This window comes from Mus caroli, unplaced genomic scaffold (assembly GCF_978045245.1).
Source record: "Mus caroli unplaced genomic scaffold, Mus_caroli_1 scaffold_3, whole genome shotgun sequence".
Taxonomy (NCBI): domain Eukaryota; kingdom Metazoa; phylum Chordata; class Mammalia; order Rodentia; family Muridae; genus Mus; species Mus caroli.
The window spans coordinates 130,078,730-130,099,665 of record NW_028227258.1 but is presented as its reverse complement, the minus strand read 5'-3'; the positions used below and the strand labels follow the sequence as shown (position 1 = coordinate 130,099,665).

Below are 20,936 nucleotides of genomic sequence, written 5' to 3'. Positions count from 1 at the left end.
TATTTGGAGCATAGATATTCAGGATTGATAGTTCCTCTTGGAGGATTTTACCTTTGATGAGTATGAAGTGTCCCTCCCTGTCATTTTTAATGACTTTGGGTTGGAAGTCAATCTTATCAGATATTAGAATGGCTACTCCAGCTTGTTTCTTCATACCATTTGCTTGGAAAATTGTTTTCCAGCCTTTCATTCTGAGGTAGTGTCTATCTTTTTCTCTGAGATGAGTTTCCTGTAAGCAGCAAAATGTTGGGTCTTGTTTGTGTAGCCAGTTTGTTAGTCTATGTCTTTTTATCGGGGAGTTGAGTCCATTGATATTAAGAGATATTAAGGAAAAGTAATTGTTGTTTCCTGTTATTTTTGTTGTTAGAGTTGGCATTCTGTTCTTGTGGCTGTCTTCGTTTAGGTTTGTTGAGGGATTACCTTCTTGTTGTTTCTAGGGCATGGTTCCTGTCCTTGTATTGGTTTTTTTCTGTTATTATCCTTTGAAGGGCTGGATTCGTGGAGAGATAATGTGTGAATTTGGTTTTGTCGTGGAATACTTTGGTTTCTCCATCTATGTTAATTGAGAGTTTGGCTGGGTATAGTAGCCTGGGCTGGAATTTGTGTTCTTTTAGTGTCTGTATAACATCTGTCCAGGATCTTCTGGCTTTCATAGTCTCTGGTGAAAAATCTGGTGTAATTCTGATAGGCTTGCCTTTATATGTTACTTGGCCTTTTTCTCTTACTGCTTTTAGTATTCTATCTTTATTTAGAGCATTTGTTGTTCTGATTATTATGTGTCGGGAGGTATTTCTTTTCTGGTCCAGTCTATTTGGAGTTCTGTAGGCTTCTTGTATGTTCATGGGCATCTCTTTCTTTAGATTTGGGAAGTTTTCTTCTATAATTTTGGTGAAGATGTTTGCTGGTCCTTTGAGTTGAAAATCTTCATTCTCATCCACTCCTATTATCCGTAGGTTTGGTCTTCTCATTGTGTCCTGTATTTCTTGGATGTTTTGAGTTAGGATCTTTTTGCATTTTACATTTTCCTTGATTGTTGTGCCGATGTTCTCTATGGAATCTTCTGCACCTGAGATTCTCTCTTCCATCTCTTGTTTTCTGTTGCTGATGCTCATATCTATGGTTCCAGATTTCTTTCCTAGGGTTTCTATCTCCAGTGTTGCCTCATTTTGGGTTTTCTTTATTGTGTCTACTTCCCTTTTTAGGTCTAGTATGGTTTTGTTCATTTCCATCATCTGTTTGGATGTGTTTTCCTGTTTTTCATTAAGGACTTCTACCTGTTTGATTAGGTTATCCTGTTTTTCTTTAAGGATTTGTAACTCTTTAGCAGTGTTCTCCTGCAATTCTTTAAGGGATTTTTGTGCTTCCTCTTTAATGTCTTCTACCTGTTTACCAGTGTTCCTTTGTATTTCTTTAAGTGTGTTATTAAAGTCCTTCTTGAAGTCCTCTACCATCATCAGGAGATATGCTTTTAGATCCGTGTCTAGCTTTTCCGGTGTGTTGGGATGCCCCGGACTGGGTGAAGTGGGAGTGCTGGGTTCTGATGATGGTGAGTGGTCTTGGTTTCTGTTAGTAAGATTATTACGTTTACCTTTCGCCATCTGGTAATCTATGGGGTTAGTTGTTGTCATTGTCACTGTTTAAAGATTGGAGCAGAAGCTGTGTTCCACTCACCAGCAGTCTCAAAATCCTGTGGCGGGGGTCGTGGGTAGCTGGTGGTACCCCGGTGCTGGTCCAGCCGGAAGAGGCCTGTGGTCCTACTCAGGCCGTTTTTCTGCTTCCCTAACTAATGGAGTCTCAGGTCCCGCACGCAATTGGATTGGAGCAGAAGCTGTGTTCCACTCTCCAGAAGTCTTAAGATCCTGTGGCGGGTGTTGTGGGTAGCTGGCAAGTCAAGTGTCAGCCGATCCTGCGCCCTAGCTACCCAGGTGCTTTTCTGACCAGAAGAGGCTTGTGGCCCTATGTAGGCCGGATTTCTCTCTCCCCAACCAGAGCAGTCTCAAGTCCCGCGTGATTGGACTGGAGCAGAAGCTGTGTTCCACTCACCAGCAGTCTCAAAATCCTGTGGCGGGGTCGTGGGTAGCTGGCGGGTGTCAGCCGACCCTGCGCTCTAGCTACCCCGGTGCTGATCCGGCTGGATGAGGCCTGTGGCCCTACTCAGGCCGGTTTCTGCTTCCCTAACTAATGCAGTCTCAGGTCCCGCGCGCAATTGGATTGGAGCAAAAGCTGTGTTCCACTCACCAGAAGTCTTAAGATCCTGTGGCGGGTGTTGTGGGTAGCTGGCGAGTGTCAGCCGACCCTGCGCCCTAGCTACCCAGGTGCTTTTCTGACCGGAAGAGCTATTTATTTATTTTTCTATAACTTGCCAAGTAGGCCATCAAGTCCCAGGGATCACCTCTCTCTCCCACCCCAGTTTTGGGATTGTGCACACACACACACTACCATGGCTGGTTTTATATATGAATAGCGGGGACCATGTTCAGGTCTTCATGCTTGCAAGCACTTGCCTGACTGGGCCATCATCCCCTGATCAGAAGCAGGTTTCTTGGGTCTGTGGGTTTTAATCCACACTCACCTGTAGCCCTGAAGCTGCTATGGGGTGGTCCCCATGCCTGTCCCCATGTCACTCAACAGGGCAGTAGACATGATTCTCCCCTGACCCACAGTCCAGCACAGCTGCTTCGCATGGGATTCCAAACTGCAAATTTTTACAGATTCCTGTGTCACTTCCTGAATGACAGTTCAATGGAAATGTTCCTTCCTAAGTGAGGAGAGCTACGTTCCTTAACTTAGGGTTTCAGGAGGGTTATCTCCTGTCTGGGAGGGAATCTTGCAGCTTCTGTTGACACAGTTTCCTTGAAGCATGAAAATCATTCCCAACCTCCTTAGGATCTGTATACTATGGCTTTAAAAAAGCAGAAATGGCCTTTCATTTTAGTTAATGGCGAACTTAGAAGGTTTTAAATAACGATTTGTCTTCATGAAAGAAACTGGATAGAAAACTTTAAGTCTGCTTATTGGAATAACGTTAAGTGGCCATGAAGCCCTTTCCAATGAGCTGCAGACAGTTAATTAGAGTCAGCATCCTTCATTTCCTTTTTCTGCATCAACTTTAAACAGCATAGCCAAGGTGTCTTCCTGAACGGTGACACCCAGTCAGAAAGTCCCCTGAGGACATCAGATCGCTGCAGCCCCTTCATTTTGAATTATTTCAAAGTACTTAGGACTTCTACAAGGTGTCTATTAAGTCTGGCCCATAATGGATAGTGTGGCAGTGGAAACTAGCTTCCCAATCCACCTATGCTAAAACTGGGCACCTTTCCTTTGTCTCTCCTACTCTCTGAACACTTTGAGGGGCTTACTAGAGGAGCTGAAGAAGTCTACAGTCTACACTGAAATAACTTTGCAAAAGGTCAAGGCACTCTTATTATGATGTAACACATTCAACTTACACCAAACAGCCTTGATCTGGAGACTACCCGCATTAAGAGCAGCTTTTATCCTCTTTCTATTTCATACCTTCCAGTGGGATGGCTCTACACTTCTGATCCTCCTGCCTCCGCTGCTGAGGTTGCAAGTGTACCACACCCAGCCTAGAGTCAATTTCTGCTCTTCCTACAGCTGTGAAGGGAATTTATCCAGGTGGAGAGTCACATCCCTCCATTATCTTAGGAGGCCATGAGAGACCTCTGCATTTGCACTGGTGACTCACCTCTGAGGCTTCACTCTCTGGGGCCAACCCAGGGGACTCAGGAGAACCCCATTTCCAGGTCTTTTCCTATAAGCCCAGCCTATGGTGACCAACTGTATTCTTAGATTCATTCTTCAATGTACTGCATGTCAAAATAATGGAACTGAGAACAATCTTAAATAATTTATCTCAAACTCCATGGATACCAGGGAGAGTTGGAAACATTTATTGATAGCACTCAGCTCTAGAAAAGTCAAGTGACTTTATCAAGGTCATACAGAAAAAAAGCCAGCCTCTTCTTCCAAGCCCTTGCTGCTCAGTGTTGTCTTTAGTGTCAGCCTCACCCTGGCGCTCCTTAGTGATTCAGAGTTCTGGGCCCCACTCAGATCCACTGGCTCAGCTCTGAGAAGTCCTGAACTGATTGTGGGTCACTACAGAGACTATGAGAATTTAGGGCAAACTGAGACTTGAAGCACAGTTTACCTTTCCTAAATATAACCAGCAGTGGGGACACAGCTTAGGGGTAGGGCTCTGGATGTAAGCAGGAAATGCCATTGGTTGTCTTAAAATTATGTCACTCCCTTCTCTTGTGGCTCTCATGGAATAACTCTAAATATGGCTATGACATCAGGTTTCGTGAGTAGACAGTGTGTATGGAACATCAGGCATGGAATAGAAAATACAGCACACAGTAACTAACCCTGTTTCCAGACACAGTCATCTTTAATCTTAGTCCTTACCAACCATGCACACTGAAGGAATCACTTTTCACCCTTCCTGTTATTAATGTATTAGGTGTAATTTAGCTTTCATGTTGCTTTGTCATGTTTATGATATTTTGGGTTTCTATCTCTCTAGAAAATTATTAAGTAGAGGACTGGAGAGATGGCAGAGGACCTGAGTTTTGTTGCCAGCACCCTCATAGGGCAGCTCAGAACTGCCTGTAACTCCTGCTCCAGGAGATCTGATGCCCTCCTCTGGTCTCTGGGCACCTTCCTGCTTCTGTATATGCTTCACACATAAATAAAAAGTAAAAATAATAATAATAGTAACTAGAAACAGTAACCTTTTTTCTTAAAGAAAGAAAATTATGGCAGAAAATATTGAACAATAGCTGTTCTGGTGCTGTGTTTTGAGACAAGGGAACTCTTCCCAAATGTCCAACCAAAAAACACAGCATGCTGCCATATCCTTTCCCAGACCCCAGACACCAGAGCCACTAGACACACATGGCTGCTCACATCTTTGTCAGTATCTCTGGCAAGCTCTGCTGTGGTGAGCTGAGCCCACACTGGCAACAGCGTACTTTAGGGACAATGTTTCCCTGCAACCTAGTACTTGGGATGCTGAGTCAGGAGATTTCTTAGTTTGAAGCCAGGTTGAGCTACAAACTGAGACCCTGCCTCAAATGAAGATAAAAATAAAAATAAAAAAGATGTTTTACTCCTAATATGTCACATCTGTGAATAGTAAGGAAAATTTTGAAGATGAAAGAGGAAGTAAAATTTTGGTACCCAAATCTGAACTAAAGTTTGGGGAAGTGCATCATACTCAAGGTGAGTCCAAAGTGATTGTGTGTTGTGAGGGAAGCATTAAGATTCTGACACCAGGGAGAAAAAGCAAGATTCTGAAAGGCAAGCTCCCCAGCCGGCCAGGGCAGAGATAGTAAAGGACAAAGACTTATAAAAATGGAATGCAAACTGTCATCAGAGACACTTCACCCAGCAACTGATGGAAACAGATGCAGAGATCCACAACCAAACATTAGGCAGAGCTCAAGAAATCATTTGAATGTGCGGGAGGAAGGACTGTAGGAGCCAGAAGGACCAAGGACACCACAAGAAAACCTACAGAATCAACTCACCTGGGCCCAAAGGGGCTCACAGAGACTGAACTGCCCACCAAGGAGCCTCTGCACATCTGTTGTGGTTGTGTAGCTTAGTCTTCTTACAGGACTCTTAAAAATAGGAGCAGGGGCTGTCTTTGGCTCTGTTGCCTTCCTCTGGGACCCTTCCCCCTAACTGGGCTGCCTTGTCCAGCCTCAACAGGAGAAGTTGTACCTAATCTACTGCAACGTGATATGCCAAAGCTGGTGATATCATGGGAGGCTTCCTCTTTTCTGAGAGAAATGGAGAAGGAGCTCATGGGGGTGGTGAGGATGGGGAGAAGGTTTAGAAGGAGGGGAGCAAGGGGAAACTGTGGTTGGGACTTAAAGTAAATTAGTTAGTTAGTTAGTTAGTTAGTTAATTTTAAAGGAGGAATGCACATTTCTGAGGGAGAGGCCAGGCTTCGGTGGAGTTTCTGCCAGTGCACAGAGTCAGCACCCCCAAGGCCTAAAAGCCTGGGATGATCAAGAGAGCTGACCCTCTGAGATGTCACTGTTGACACAGAGTCCCAGCTAACCCCAATGTGTCGTCTGCAGGTCTTTCTGCCACTCCCCCAGGACTTCCACAGTGAGGAAAGGAGCTGCAGGACCAACATCCTCTAAGATGTTTATATGGACCAGTGGCCGGACCTCTTCATCTTACAGACACGACGAGAAAAGGTAACTCCCTGGACCTGGGTGCTCCTGCCAGACTTTATGGAACACTGATGGAACAAGATGTTGGCTGCTCTCCTTTTCACTGTGATAAGACACCCGAGACAATTTAGGAAAGGAAGGGCTTACTTGGTGCACAGTTGGAGAGTACAGTCTGTCCCAGTGGGGGCCATGGCAGCAGGAGTGGGAGGCAGCTGGTCACATTGCTCCTGTAGTCAGCAAGCAAAGACAATGCTTGTGCTCCACTTGCTGTCTCCTTATCCAGCCCAGGAGCCCAGGCTCAGAGACACTGCTGTGGCACTCAAAGTGAGTCTTCCCTCCTGTGTACACTAGTCTTATGTCACCTTGACACAAGCCTGAGTTATTTGGGAAGAGGCAGCCATGACTGAGAAAATACCCACACCCAATTGGTCTATGACTGAAAATGCCTTTACCACATGTCAGAGGCTTAGTTCCATGGTTGTTACAAATCCTGTGGATATTAACCATCACAGAAACTGAATATCATGTTCTAAATTTTGGGAGGGGATCTACACCTCAGGACTGGCACTTCAGACACTCTGGCCTGTGGCCTCCATCTCTCTTGCAGGCTCACTCACAGCCAGTGACTTTGCAAGACTGTGCCCTCCCACACTCATATACCCACCAATCTTTTCCTTCTCTTACCCCAGCTCTGCCTGAAGACACCCAGTCAGAACTTGAACCGCACTCCCAGCCCCATCATCCTCTTTACCCAGTCAGACTTGGCTTTGTTGTCTAGTGAATTTCCAGAGCCTTGCACTGTGCCTGGTACACAGTAGATACTGAATACACTCTGACTCAGGTGATGAACAATCACATGTCTAGGCACCAAGCATATGGCAAGAGGAAGGCTGAACTTCAAGAGGGCTCAGGAAGGCTCAGCAGGTTCTCGGACCCCTTGGTGTGCATGCAAGAACGGCTTAGGGAAGGGAACAAATAGAGGAAGAGAAAAGACAAGAGGTCAAAGTCACACAACTGAATGGGTTATGCAGCTCAACCCAGCCACTTCTGTTCTCCTTGGGTTTAGTGAGTAAATGTGTTCATAGAATTACATAACACCCCCAGTGTGTGTGTGGGTGTTGCACATACAAGTGTATGATTGATATTGAGTGTCTTCTTCAATCTCTCTCCACCTTTGTTTTTGAGGTATGACCTCTCACTGAGCCTGGAGTTAGAAGGTTGGTTAGACTGGTTAGCCAGTCTTCTGCCTGTTTCCACTCCATACCCAGTGCTGGGTTCACAGATGTGAGTCACTGTGTTCTGCTGTTTTCATGTGGCTATTGGGGATCTGAACTGAAGCCCTCATGCTTTCATAACAGGCACTTTGCCCACTGAGCCCCAGGTCCCTCTACAACTGTTTTGAAGTGTTTGTTCCCCTCTGTTATCAGTGCTTGGAACTTGAGCACACTGTTTCCATGTTCTTGGCTTCTTATCCATAGAACTGAAATAAAGGCTCATACAGATTGCAAAGTAGCAAAGGAACTTTATTCAGAAGCAAAACAACAGCACAGATCAGAAATAAGTGCATTTCAAGAAGGCAAGAGACTGCATAGATGACAAAGTGTTCAAAGGCCCTAACACTCTCCTCCTTTTACGGAGTGAAGAGAAGCCTATTACCAAAGAGTATACTGAGGTGGTTCTCTCTTTTGATTGATAGATATTAGATCATAAAATCATTTTATACCATGTATGCCATTCCCATAATGCATCTGACTTTAATCCTATGCACACTCATGCACATAATCATATGATGGTATATAGAGGAGTCTCCCTAAAAGTTCACCTGAAGAACCAGTTTTGTCTTATTATCATGCACCCGAAACCAATTCAGGTCAGATCATCCCTGCTACCCTTGTGCATGAATGTGTTGAAAATACACTGACTAGAAGCTGTCTATTTGCTGGCTATACAGGGTAGAAACTTACATCATTGTTTAAAATAAGTACATGCAGCCTGATGCACAGGGGCTGGGGGTGGGGGGCGGGTGCAGGGGGAAAGGGCTGTCTCCTGGTTGCTAGGTGCCTTTTTTAGAGATGGCTACACGTGCATATTACATGAGGGTCTTAGCTTTCCAAATGCGTTGTTAAAAGATGGGTATGCAGAGCCCAAGCCAGGTGGAGTCCCAGGTTGCCATGCTATTCCCTATGCTTGCCTGCCTCCTCTTCGCTTTCTTCCTCTACACCTCTTTTTCCTCATCAATCTTGTACTGTTACTTAAGTAATGCTAAGTTTTAAGCACACCTGACTTTACCAGCATTCTTCAACTTGCGTGACACATCAGGAAGAACAAAACAGACATCAGAATTGAGAATAATACTTGGCATGTATAAGGGGGTTTATTAAATGTTGTTCAAGAAGCTTGCCTTTCTTCTTAAAACATGAACTGCCCACAGATAAAATTCCTTGGAAAAACTCCAGAAGCAGTACTGTCATAATAAGTAGCTATTTATAGTAGAAATTTGGGGGTCACTTTTCACAGTAGAAAATCTGTTAAATAATGAAATATATTTATCAATTAGTACTTTAAAGTATTTTGACATACCATTGCTGGGGGAGGAGGAGCAAGTTTTAAAGTTGCATGCAAGTGATGATTGCATCCACACACATACTTCTGTATTTCCAATGCTTTGCACGTCTCATGTTACCTTGGTTATGGGGAAATAGTTCCCGTGGTGTTTAACTGGGACACTGTATCCCAGAAGGCAACTGGCATTTGAACAAAGACTAATGCTCACCCCGACACCAACGATGGTGTATTGATTACTTTCTTATTGGTGTTAAAAATAATTGACCAAGGAAACTTAAGAAAGGATTTATTTTGGCTTAAAGTTTGAGAAAGCAATCCATCACAGAGGTAAAGTCATGGAGGTGAACTCATGACTAAAATAAGTGCACACAGCCTGATGCACAGGTGCCCAGGGGGAGTGTGCGGGGGGTGGGGGGGAGCTGAAGGGGAATGGAAGGGGAAGGGCTGCCTCCTGGTTGCTAGGTGCCTTTTTTGAGAGGCCAGAGCGTGAGGCAGCGGGTCACACTGCACCTGCGCCTGCGCCTACCTCTGTGCCTGCTGTCAGGAAATCCGAAGAGATGAATACTGGTGCTCACCTTCTTTCTCCGTTTTATTGAGCCTGGGATAAGTGCCCCCCACGTTCAAGCAGAGACTTCTTTCCTCAGTTGAACACTACTGGATACATTTGTGTTTCTGTGGTGATTCTAAATACCCCTCATTTGATTATGAAGATTAGCCGTCTCACAGATGGACTGAAATCTCACTTTGTTTAATTCTATCTGGGCTTCCAGGTGCTCTTGTTCAGCCAGGCATAGAGATGAAGATGTGGTCAAGGAAAGGCAGAGAAACTAAACACAATCAGCTGGGAATGTGGGCTGTTGAGAACGTGCCAGCTCTGCCTCTGTAGGTTGTTTCTGCTTGCTTCCGTTAGCCGTGTAAGCTAAGGATGTGCACATTGACGCCCCTGTTCAACAAACGCACTTATTACTTTAAATCCCATAATTACTGAAATCATCCTTGAAAACAAAAATTAAAGTTATAATTTACATGTCAGAGATCCTTATTGATGCAGATGAGCAACATAGTTATATGTTCTTCTAACTCTCAAGAATTACTGGTTTGTCAGGCCTAGACTGGTTTTGTGTGAACGTCCAAAATTCCACATTAAGAAAACAAAACAAAAAAAAAAAGGAAATGAGAAAATTACATATAAAAGCTGGGGTTTTTAACATAGAAACAGTAAACAGCATTAACTAATCAGCTTAAAGGTGAAGCCCATTTGGGTATCAGAGGACGTCCTAACTTTATGTCACCAAGCCTTTTTCTGATTGAATAGGATGCTCTGCACTGGCCTCTGAGGATGGAGAGAAAAGCAATCTTTAAAAATAATCATAATCCAGACAAGGTTCTGGGACAAAAGACAGATTAACGAGGAAAACACAAGGAAGCTCATTAAAGAAAACATGCAGCATACATCACAAGGGAGAGAGATAACTGCCAAAACAGGGGCTGGCAAGCTGTCTTATTAAAATGTTTCAACAGGGTGAGAGACTGTATAGATGCAACAGGATTAAGGAGAGGTGGGAAACTGTGGTCAGGTCACAGGCCTGGCTGGTCAGGTCACCCCTCGACTGAGGGAGGAGGAGGACAAGAAGTAGGTATATCCCTTGTTTTATTAATCCTTTCCCAGACCTTAGGTAAACAAAGAGGCAGTCAGACCCCGTGCACTTAAATTATTTTTGTCTCAGCAAGGAGAAATGGATCTGTTTCTTTCACCTACAATCTCCTAACTCCAAGAACAGTGCACTGTTTCCCTCAGTGAACCCAGTGTGCTTCTTTAATGTCCACATACACTTTACATGTTTGCTGGCAGACAGAAAGACTACTGTGTATTCTTTATCAGTTTTGGTTTGACATCACTGTGAGCTACCCTTCCTTCCTCCCTTCTTTCCTTCCTTCCTTCCTTCCTCCTTTCCTTTCTTGCAAGCTCCTTTCTTCCTTTTCTCCTTCCTTGCTTGCTTGCCTGCTTGCTTTGTTCGCGTGCTGTGTGTGTGTGTGTGTGTGTGTGTATGGGAGGGGGGAAATGGGGCTGAGTGTGCCACAGTAAAGTCAGAGGACAACTTGTAGGGCCAAGCTCTTCACCCACATGGATTCGATCTTGAATTTGGGTCGCCAGGGCTAATTCCAAACACCTTTACCCTCTGGACCCTCTCCCCAACCTTCTGCTCAATTTTAACAATGAGTTATCTGAGAATTCTTTTGTACTTTCTTTATAGCTATCTCACTGGTAAATAATAAGCTCTTGTTTCTTCTCTATTTATAAATATAACATCTCTTTGTTATTCTTGCCCAATTATTCTAGCTTATGTTTCAGTAAATTAAAATAAAGCTGGTGACAGTGGACATTTTCAGTCTGATTTGTTAAGTGGGGTTTTTCCAATATTTCACCATTAGATAATTGAATCAATTATATCACAGGTAGTTTTTCTCGGCCTTTTATTGCATTGAGGATGTTCCTAATTCTAATTTGACAATAGCTCTTACCATGAATGGTTGTTAATATATTTCTAGGTTATATTATTATCACATTATCAGCTTATAATGCTCTTTCACATATTAATAAAAATGTAATAGTGACCAATGTTCTATTTCTAAAATACAATAGTAGTAGCTTTATCATGGTAGACTCTATCTTTTTATACATTTAGGTTTGGTGAACTAAATTCTTTTAGGTTTTATATTTGTGGTTAGGAATGAGATAAGCCTGTAGTTTTCCATCACATGTGGCTCTGACTGGCTTTGGTCTCAGAACTTGCCAACCTCATAAGCACGCTGGCTGGCATTCTTTCTCTGCACTCTGGAATTATCTGTACCATATAGCTTGGGCTCAGCTGTAAGTTGTAAGAGCTTTGTATTTCTAGGACCAAAATACTTTTAATTATTTAAAACTTTTAGCTATTTCGAATTTTAATAGTTTAGAATTATTTAGGTCTTCTGGCTATTTTGTGAGTATTGGCTTCAGTAAGTTACATATTTGTAAAGCCTTGCTCTATCTCTCAGCAAGTTTAGTATCTCCAAGTTTCTAAATGTATTACTGCAAAGTTGTTTTAAGTGTCTCCTTTCTTTTTTTTAAGTTATTTTTTATTAGATATTTTCTTTATATACTTTTCAAATCCCGAAAGTTCCCTATATGCCCATCCCCCCCGCCCTGCTCCCTTACCCACCCACTCCTGCTTCTTGGCCCTGGCATTCACCTTATAAAATTTGCATATAAAATTTGCAATACCAAGGGGCCTCTCTTCCCAGTGATGGCCGATTAGGCCATCTTCTGCTACATATGCAGCTAGAGACACGAGCTCTGGGGGTACTGGTAACCCAATAACAAAAGAAGTCATTAGATATGCACTCACTGATAAGTGGATATTAGCCCAGAAACATAGAACACCCGAGATACAATTTGCAAAACACAAGAAAATCAAGAAGAAGGAAGACCAATATGTGGCTACTTCATTTCTCCTTAGAATAGGGAACAAAATACCCATGAAAGGAGTTACAGAGACAAAGTTTGGAGCTAAGACGAAAGAATGGACTATCCAGAGACTACCCACCCTGGGGATCCATCCCACAATCAGCCACCAAACCCAGACACTATTGCATATGCCAGCAAGATTTTGCTGAAGGGACCCTGATATAGCTGTCTCATATGAGGCTATGCCAGTGCATGCCAAATACAGAAGTGGATGCTCACAGTCATCTATAGGATGAACACAGGGCCTCCACTGGAGAAGCTAGAGAAACCACCCAAGGAGCTGAAGGGGTCTGCAACCCTATAGGTGGAACAACAATATGAACTAAGTGTCTCCTTTCTAAAGCATGCTGTGCCCACAATTATGGTGTTTTAATTCATCATATTTATTTTGGATTTGTATGATTGCTTTATCAATTTTGTCAAAGATGTACCCATTTCTTTAGTCTTTCAGAACACATTAATACAGTTACCATCCATTTCCTCTAGTAGTGCTTATGGTAATTTCTTTCCTTACTTCTTCTTTTTGAATGCACCACTTATCTCAAAATTTCCTTAGATGCTGAGTGAACTAATTTTAGGGCTTTCTTTTTCTCTAACACAAGCATTGAAAAATGTACATTTTTGATCTTTTTTTTATTCACTTTACATTCTGTGCTCCCCTGTCCGCCTCCCAGTCACCCTCTCCCACAATCCTTCCCCCATCCCCTCTTCCCTTCTCCTCTGAGCAGATGGGACCCCACTCTGTATCCCCCAACCCTGGTAGAGCAAGTCTGTGAGCCTAGGCGCATCTACTCCCACTGAGGCCAGACAAGGGAGCCCAGCTGGAAGAACATATCCCACAGACAGGTAACAGCTTTTTGGGGATAGCCCCTGCTCCAGTTGTTCAGGTCCCACATAAAGACCAAGCAGCACATCTGATACATATTTACAGAGAGGCCTATGTCCAGCCCATGTATGTTCTTTGGTTGGTGGTTCAGACTTGAGAGCCCCAAAGGTCCAGGTTAGTTGACTCTGTTGGTCTTCTTGTGGAGCTCCTATCCCCTTCGGGGCCCACAATTCTTCCTCCTGTTCTTCCATAAGAGTCCCCAAACTCGATCCACTGTTTGGATGCAGATGTCTGCATCTGTCTGAGTCAGCTGCAGGTGGAGCCTCTCAGAGGACACCTATGCTACGCTCCTGTGTGTAAGCATAACAGAGTATCATTAATAGTGTCAGGGGTTGGTGCTAATCCATTGGATGTATCTCAAGTTAGGCCAGTTACTGGCTAGCCATTCCCTCAGTCTCTGTTCCATCCCTGGTCCCTGCACTGGGGTGCATCTCCAGGACGAGACAGAGACCTGAGATAAGGGAGACACCCAAGAATCAATGGGGGTGACCTTAACTGTGGAGATATGGAACCTAAAGGGGCCACCTCCTATAGCCAGGCAGGAACCCCAGTGGAGAGATAGGGACACCAACCCACCCACAAAACTTTTGACCCCAAAATTTATCCAGTCTACAAGAAAATGTACACTCTTACCTGTTGTTTTAGCCACGCCCACTGGATACTTTGTCTTCCATATCATTCATTTCAAAGTTTTTTATTTGTCTGATTTCATTTTGGCCCATGAATTCTTTGTACTCTACACACACACACACACACACACACACACACACACACATTTTCCTTTAGGTTGTTGTTGTTGTTATCATTTCTTTCACTACTGCACTAAAGCTGAATACTGTGGTCAACATAATGGCAATCTTCTGAAAGCATATTTAACAACCAGACTCACGAACATCCATGATGTTTCTAACATACAAATCTAATTGTTCATCTTGCTTCATTCCCTTTAATGCCCTCTTGAACTTCAAGAGCAGATCTCTTTTCTTCTGGCCTATGCATAGCTCACCAACCAAGAGCTGCCCTTTCCCCTTCTGGACCCCAGCTGCACTCACCCAGCCACCTTTTCCTCCATCTCCTTGAGCCTCTTCCAATTCTCAGTCAGTCACCCACCCCTCCATTCCTTGGTTCAGTCTGTCACAGGTGCCTATGCCGTTCCTACCTGCATCAATGGCAGGCTTCCAAATCACATCTGCACTCAACATCACAACCCCAGGCTATGTATCTGCCACTGGTTCTCTGAGTGTCCGTGTCAGGGGCTCCAGAACAACAATAGCCAATTTTCCCGAAGCCACCTTGACACAGAACCTATTTTCTGTGATCAACCATTTTGGTGAATATATTAAATTTTAATGTGAATCAAAATTTAACACACTCATTGTAACCCTACAGTGTTCTTTCACCATCAACATTAACTCAGTTAGCAAGAATCAATATGGTCCTGTCCATCTTGGCGTCCATTCTGGTCTCTTGTATCTCAAAATTTGTAGTCATTGTCCCTCCTCATTTCAACCATTCTTCTCTATGTTCCAGTCACTATCTGAGGTCTCCTCAGTGTTTCCTGCTCTTTCTGTCCCCAGTTCTGCTCCCAGACTCTAGCTTTGAAGATCAGCAGGCTCAGCTGCATATTTTGTCAATTCCCCCTCCTCAACAAACGGCTTCCCTTGCAGAGGATCATGCTGTTCTCTCCCAGAGCCTTCCTGTTGCAGAAACAGGACCAGAACAGTGACAACCTTAGCACTTATTTAATGGTTCCATGGGACAAATGAAAAGCCATCGAAATAAACAGCTGAGTCTTCAATGGGCTACAATAAATTCCTCTCCAGGACTGTAGAGATTGCTCGGGGTACATACTGCTCTGGCAGAAGACCCATGTTCAGTTCCCAGCATCTGAATCAGGTAGCTCACAACTGCCTGTAACTCAAACTCACAGAGGATCATGTGCCTTTGCCTCTTCTGGTACCTTTATTTATGTACACATACATGTGCACATACACACATACACACACACATATACATGTATACATGTAATTTAAAATAAAATTCCCACCCCAAATCAATTCCTCTAAGCTTTCTGAATAAGAAAAGAAGTGAACATTGGTTAACTGATGAGGCTGTGGTGGTGATAAGAGTTGTGGCATGAAACTGCAGAGAAAATCCAAGCAAGGCCAAAATGCCAGTAAAACAGCACCATCCCTGGACTGGCCTTAGGTCAACACGACACAAGCTAGAGTTATCTAAAAGGAAGGAGCCTCAATTAAGGAAAGGTCTCCATAGCATCCAGCTGTTGGGCATTTTCTTCCTTAGTGATTGATGAGGGAGGACCCAGTCCATAATGGGTGAGGCCATCCCTGGGCTAGTGGTCCTGGGTTGTATAAGAAAGCAGGCTGAGCAAGGTATGAGGAGCAGGCCAATAAGCAGCATTCCTCCATGACCTCTGCATCAGCTCCTGCCTCCAAGCTCCTGCCCTGCTTGAGTTCCTGGCCTGGCTTCCTTCAGTGATGGACTATATTGTGGATGTGTAACCTAAATAAACCCTTTCCTCCCAACATGCTTTTGCTCATAGTATTTTATCACAGCAATAGTAACCCTAACTAAGACAGGTCCCCCAAAAGAATTTGAAAATAAATCAGTATAAACTAAACAGACACCATAAAAATGTGAAATTGTTATTACATCTCTTAGAACACACACACACATGAATATGTTTATTAGAATATTTTTATAATGTGACTAAGAAGCCCAGTCTTCTTTAAAACATCAAACCAATCTTAATATACTGCTGAGAAGAACATCTTCATTACAACATACTTCATAATGAAACATATTAAAATGTGCCATTAACAGATAGGGGAGAAAAATATATTCACATCCGCTTACTGTATTTAAAATAATTCTGCTTAAAAACCTCTTTATGAAGTCTGTAAGTTAGTACAGGAAGTAGGTAGGTTCTATTCACACTGTGAACTGAATCTTCAGTCAACTGGCTTTGGGTGCCTTAGCCTTCAGTAGCTGATCCTCAGGTAATCAATCAGTCCTCAGGGACTGGCTCGCTTCCCTTCTCCACTCCAGTCAGCATGATCACCAGGTTGGGTAGTGATATCTTCCTGTCACTCAGGAAGACTGTGTCATCCACATGATGTATCTCCAGGATCAGCACATTATGATTGTGGTTCTCAACTTGATTATATCTGGAATGAGCTACAATCAAGAACTGGAGGGCACACCCATGATCGAGATCTTGAGGCTGGAAGACACAAGTTTCTGACCTGGATCTTGACTTGGAGATCTTGAGGTATAGTGGCCATGAAAAGCTTAGGCCCAGGCAAGGCAGTACAAGCACTGAATCGCAGGAGACTGAGGCAAGGAGATCTCTGAGTTCAAAGTAAGCCTGGGACAAAGCAAATCCCAGATCCAGGTGTGGTGGTACACACCTTAATCTGGGCTACACCTTCTGCTGGAGGCCTATATAAGAACATTGGAAAAAGGAAGGCTCACTCTTCTTCAACTGCTTGCACTTGTTTGCAAGCACATCTGTTGGAACCGACTTCTACAGAAGACCAACTCAAGCAAACAACTAGCTTTGTGGGACTGAGCAACTATTAGATTCTTTTTTTTTTTTGAATTGATTCATATATTTTATTTTATTTTATTTTAATTTAATTTTTAATATTTTTATTACATATTTTCCTCAATTACATTTCCAATGCTATCCCAAAAGTCCCCCATAGCGCCCCCCACTTCCCTACCCACCCATTCCCATTCTTTTGGCCCTAGCATTCCCCTATATTGGGGCATATAAAGTTTGCAAGTCCAATGGGCCTCTCTTTCCATTGATGGCCGACTAGGTCATCTTTCGATACATATGCAGCTAGAGACAAGAGCTCCGGGGTTCTGGTTAGTACATCATGTTGTTCCAACAATAGGGTTGCAGATCCCTTTAGCTCCTTGGGTACTTTCTCTAGCTTCTCCATTGGGAGCCCTGTTATACATCCAATAGCTGACTGTGAACATCCACTCCTGTGTTTGCTAGGCCCCGGCATCGTCTCACAAGAGACAGCTATATTTGGGTCCTTTCAGCAAAATCTTGCTAGTGTATGCAATGGTGTCAGCGTTTAGAAGCTGATTATGGGATGGATCCCTGGATACGGCAGTCTCTAAATGGTCCATCCTTTCATCACAGCTACGAACTTTGTCTCTGTAACTCCTTCCCTGGGTGTTTTGTTCCCAATTCTAAGAAGGTGCACAGTGTCCACACTTTGGTCTTCATTCTTCTTGAGTTTCATGCGTTTAGCAAATTGTATCTTATATCCTGGGTATCCTAAGTTTTGGGCAAATATCCACTTATCAGTGAATACATATTGTGTGAGTTCTTTTGTGATTGTGTTACTTCACTCAAGATGATGCCCTCCAGGTCCATCCATTTGGCTAGGAATTTCATAAATTCATTCTTTTTAATAGCTGAGTAGTACTCCATTGTGTAAATGTACCATAATTTCTGTATCCATTCCTCTGTTGAGGGACATCTGGGTTCTTTCCAGCTTCTGGCTATTATAAATAGGGCTGCTATGAACATAGTGGAGCATGTGTCCTTTTTACCGGTTGGGATTTCTTCTGGATATATGCCCAGGAGAGGTATTGCTGGATCCTCCGGTAGTACTATGTCCAATTTTCTGAGGAACCGCCAGACTGATTTCCAGAGTGGTTGTACAAGCTTGCAATCCCACCAACAATGGAGGAGTGTTCCTCTTTCTCCACATCCTCGCCAGCATCTACTGTCACCTGAATTTTTGATCTTAGCCATTCTGACTGGTGTGAGGTGGAATCTCAGGGTTGTTTTGATTTGCATTTCCCTGATGATTAAGGATGTTGAACATTTTTTCAGGTGCTTCTCTGCCATTCGGTATTCCTCAGGTGAGAATTCTTTGTTCAGTTCTGAGCCCCATTTTTTAATGGGGTTATTTGACTTTCTGGAGTCCACCTTCTTGAGTTCTTTATATATATTGGATATTAGTCCCTTATCTGATTTAGGATAGGTGAAGATCCTTTCCCAATCTGTTGGTGGTTTTTTTTGTCTTATTGATGGTGTCTTTAGCCTTGCAGAAGCTTTGTAGTTTCATGAGGTCTCACTTGTCAATTCTCGATCTTATAGCACAAGCCATTACTGTTCTATTCAGGAATTTTTCCCCTGTGCCCATATCTTCAAGGCTTTTCCCCACTTTCTCCTCTATAAGTTTCAGTGTCTCTGGTTTTATGTGAAGTTCCTTGATCCACTTAGACTTGACCTGAGTACAAGGAGATAGGAATGGATCGATTCGCATTCTTCTACATGTTAACAACCAGTTGTGCCAGAACCATTTGTTGAAAATGCTGTCTTTCTTCCACTGGATGTTTTGAGCTCCCTTGTTGAAGATCAAGTGACCGTAGGTGTGTGGGTTCATTTCTGGGTCTTCAGTTCTATTCCATTGGTCTATTTGTCTGTCACTATACTAGTACCATGCAGTTTTTATCACAATTGCTCTGTAGTAGAGCTTTAGGTCTGGCATGGTGAGTCCACCAGAGGTTCTTTTATCCTTGAGAAGAGTTTTTGCTATCCTAGGTTTTTTGTTATTCCAGATGAATTTGCAGATTGCACTTTCTAATTCCTTGAAGAATTGGTTTGGAATTTTGATGGGGATTGCATTGAATCTGTAGATTGCTTTTGGCAAGATAGCCATTTTTACAATGTTGATCCTGCCAATCCATGAGCATGGGAGATCTTTCCATCTTCTGAGATCTTCTATAATTTCTTTCTTCAGAGACTTGAAGTTTTTATTATACAGATCTTTCACTTCCTTAGTTAGAGTCACGCCAAGATATTTAATATTATTTGTGACTATTGAGAAGGGTGTTGTTTCCCTAATTTCTTTCTCAGCCTGTTTATTCTTTGTGTAGAGAAAGGCCATTGATTTGTTTGAGTTAATTTTATATCCAGCTACTTCATTGAAGCTGTTTATCAGGCTTAGGTGTTCTCTGGTGGAATTTTTAGGGTCACTTATATATACTATCATGTGCTTCTCTGCCATTCGGTATTCCTCAGGTGAGAATTCTTTGTTCAGTTCTGAGCCCCATTTTTTAATGGGGTTATTTGACTTTCTGGAGTCCACCTTCTTGAGTTCTTTATATATATTGGATATTAGTCCCTTATCTGATTTAGGATAGGTGAAGATCCTTTCCCAATCTGTTGGTGGTTTTTTTGTCTTATTGATGGTGTCTTTAGCCTTGCAGAAGCTTTGTAGTTTCATGAGGTCTCACTTGTCAATTCTCGATCTTATAGCACAAGCCATTACTGTTCTATTCAGGAATTTTTCCCCTGTGCCCATATCTTCAAGGCTTTTCCCCACTTTCTCCTCTATAAGTTTCAGTGTCTCTGGTTTTATGTGAAGTTCCTTGATCCACTTAGACTTGACCTGAGTACAAGGAGATAGGAATGGATCGATTCGCATTCTTCTACATGTTAACAACCAGTTGTGCCAGAACCATTTGTTGAAAATGCTGTCTTTCTTCCACTGGATGTTTTGAGCTCCCTTGTTGAAGATCAAGTGACCGTAGGTGTGTGGGTTCATTTCTGGGTCTTCAGTTCTATTCCATTGGTCTATTTGTCTGTCACTATACTAGTACCATGCAGTTTTTATCACAATTGCTCTGTAGTAGAGCTTTAGGTCTGGCATGGTGAGTCCACCAGAGGTTCTTTTATCCTTGAGAAGAGTTTTTGCTATCCTAGGTTTTTTGTTATTCCAGATGAATTTGCAGATTGCACTTTCTAATTCCTTGAAGAATTGGTTTGGAATTTTGATGGGGATTGCATTGAATCTGTAGATTGCTTTTGGCAAGATAGCCATTTTTACAATGTTGATCCTGCCAATCCATGAGCATGGGAGATCTTTCCATCTTCTGAGATCTTCTATAATTTCTTTCTTCAGAGACTTGAAGTTTTTATTATACAGATCTTTCACTTCCTTAGTTAGAGTCACGCCAAGATATTTAATATTATTTGTGACTATTGAGAAGGGTGTTGTTTCCCTAATTTCTTTCTCAGCCTGTTTATTCTTTGTGTAGAGAAAGGCCATTGATTTGTTTGAGTTAATTTTATATCCAGCTACTTCATTGAAGCTGTTTATCAGGCTTAGGTGTTCTCTGGTGGAATTTTTAGGGTCACTTATATATACTATCATATCATCTGCAAAGAGTGATATTTTGACTTCATCTTTTCCAATTTGTATCCCTTTGATCTCCTTTTGTTGTCGAATTGCTCTGGCTAGGACTTCCAGTACAATGTTGAATAGGTATGGAGAAAGTGGACAGCCTTGTCTAGTCCCTGATTTTAGAGGGATTGCTTCAAGCTTCTCACCATTTACTTTGATGTTGGCTACTGGTTTGCTGTAGATTGCTTTTATAATGTTTAGGTATGGGCCTTGAATTCCTGATCTTTCCAAGACTTTTATCATGAATGGGTGTTGGATCTTGTCAAATGCTTTTTCCGCATCTAACGAGATGACCATGTGGTTTTTGTCTTTGAGTTTGTTTATATACTGGATTACGTTGATGGATTTCCGTATATTGAACCATCCCTGCATCCCTGGGATGAAACCTACTTGGTCAGGATGGATGATTGTTTTGATGTGTTCTTGGATTCGGTTAGCAAGAACTTTATTGAGGATTTTTGCATCAATATTCATAAGGGATATTGGTCTGAAGTTTTCTATCTTTGTTGGGTCTTTTTGTGGTTTAG

The 20,936-nt window shown here is 42.7% G+C and overlaps 1 protein-coding gene across 2 annotated transcripts in view; it reads left to right on the top strand.

Annotated features, from left to right (window-relative positions):
• Positions 1-20,936, top strand: part of Kcnmb2 (potassium calcium-activated channel subfamily M regulatory beta subunit 2) — a 300,378-nt gene that overhangs the window by 248,679 nt on the left and 30,763 nt on the right. For both annotated transcript variants that reach the window (XM_021158826.3, XM_085835975.1), the window contains one exon: positions 6,111-6,233. In XM_021158826.3, the coding sequence (XP_021014485.1) occupies positions 6,178-6,233 (56 nt within the window). In that variant the 5' untranslated portion in view covers positions 6,111-6,177. The remainder of the gene's footprint in view (positions 1-6,110; positions 6,234-20,936) is intronic.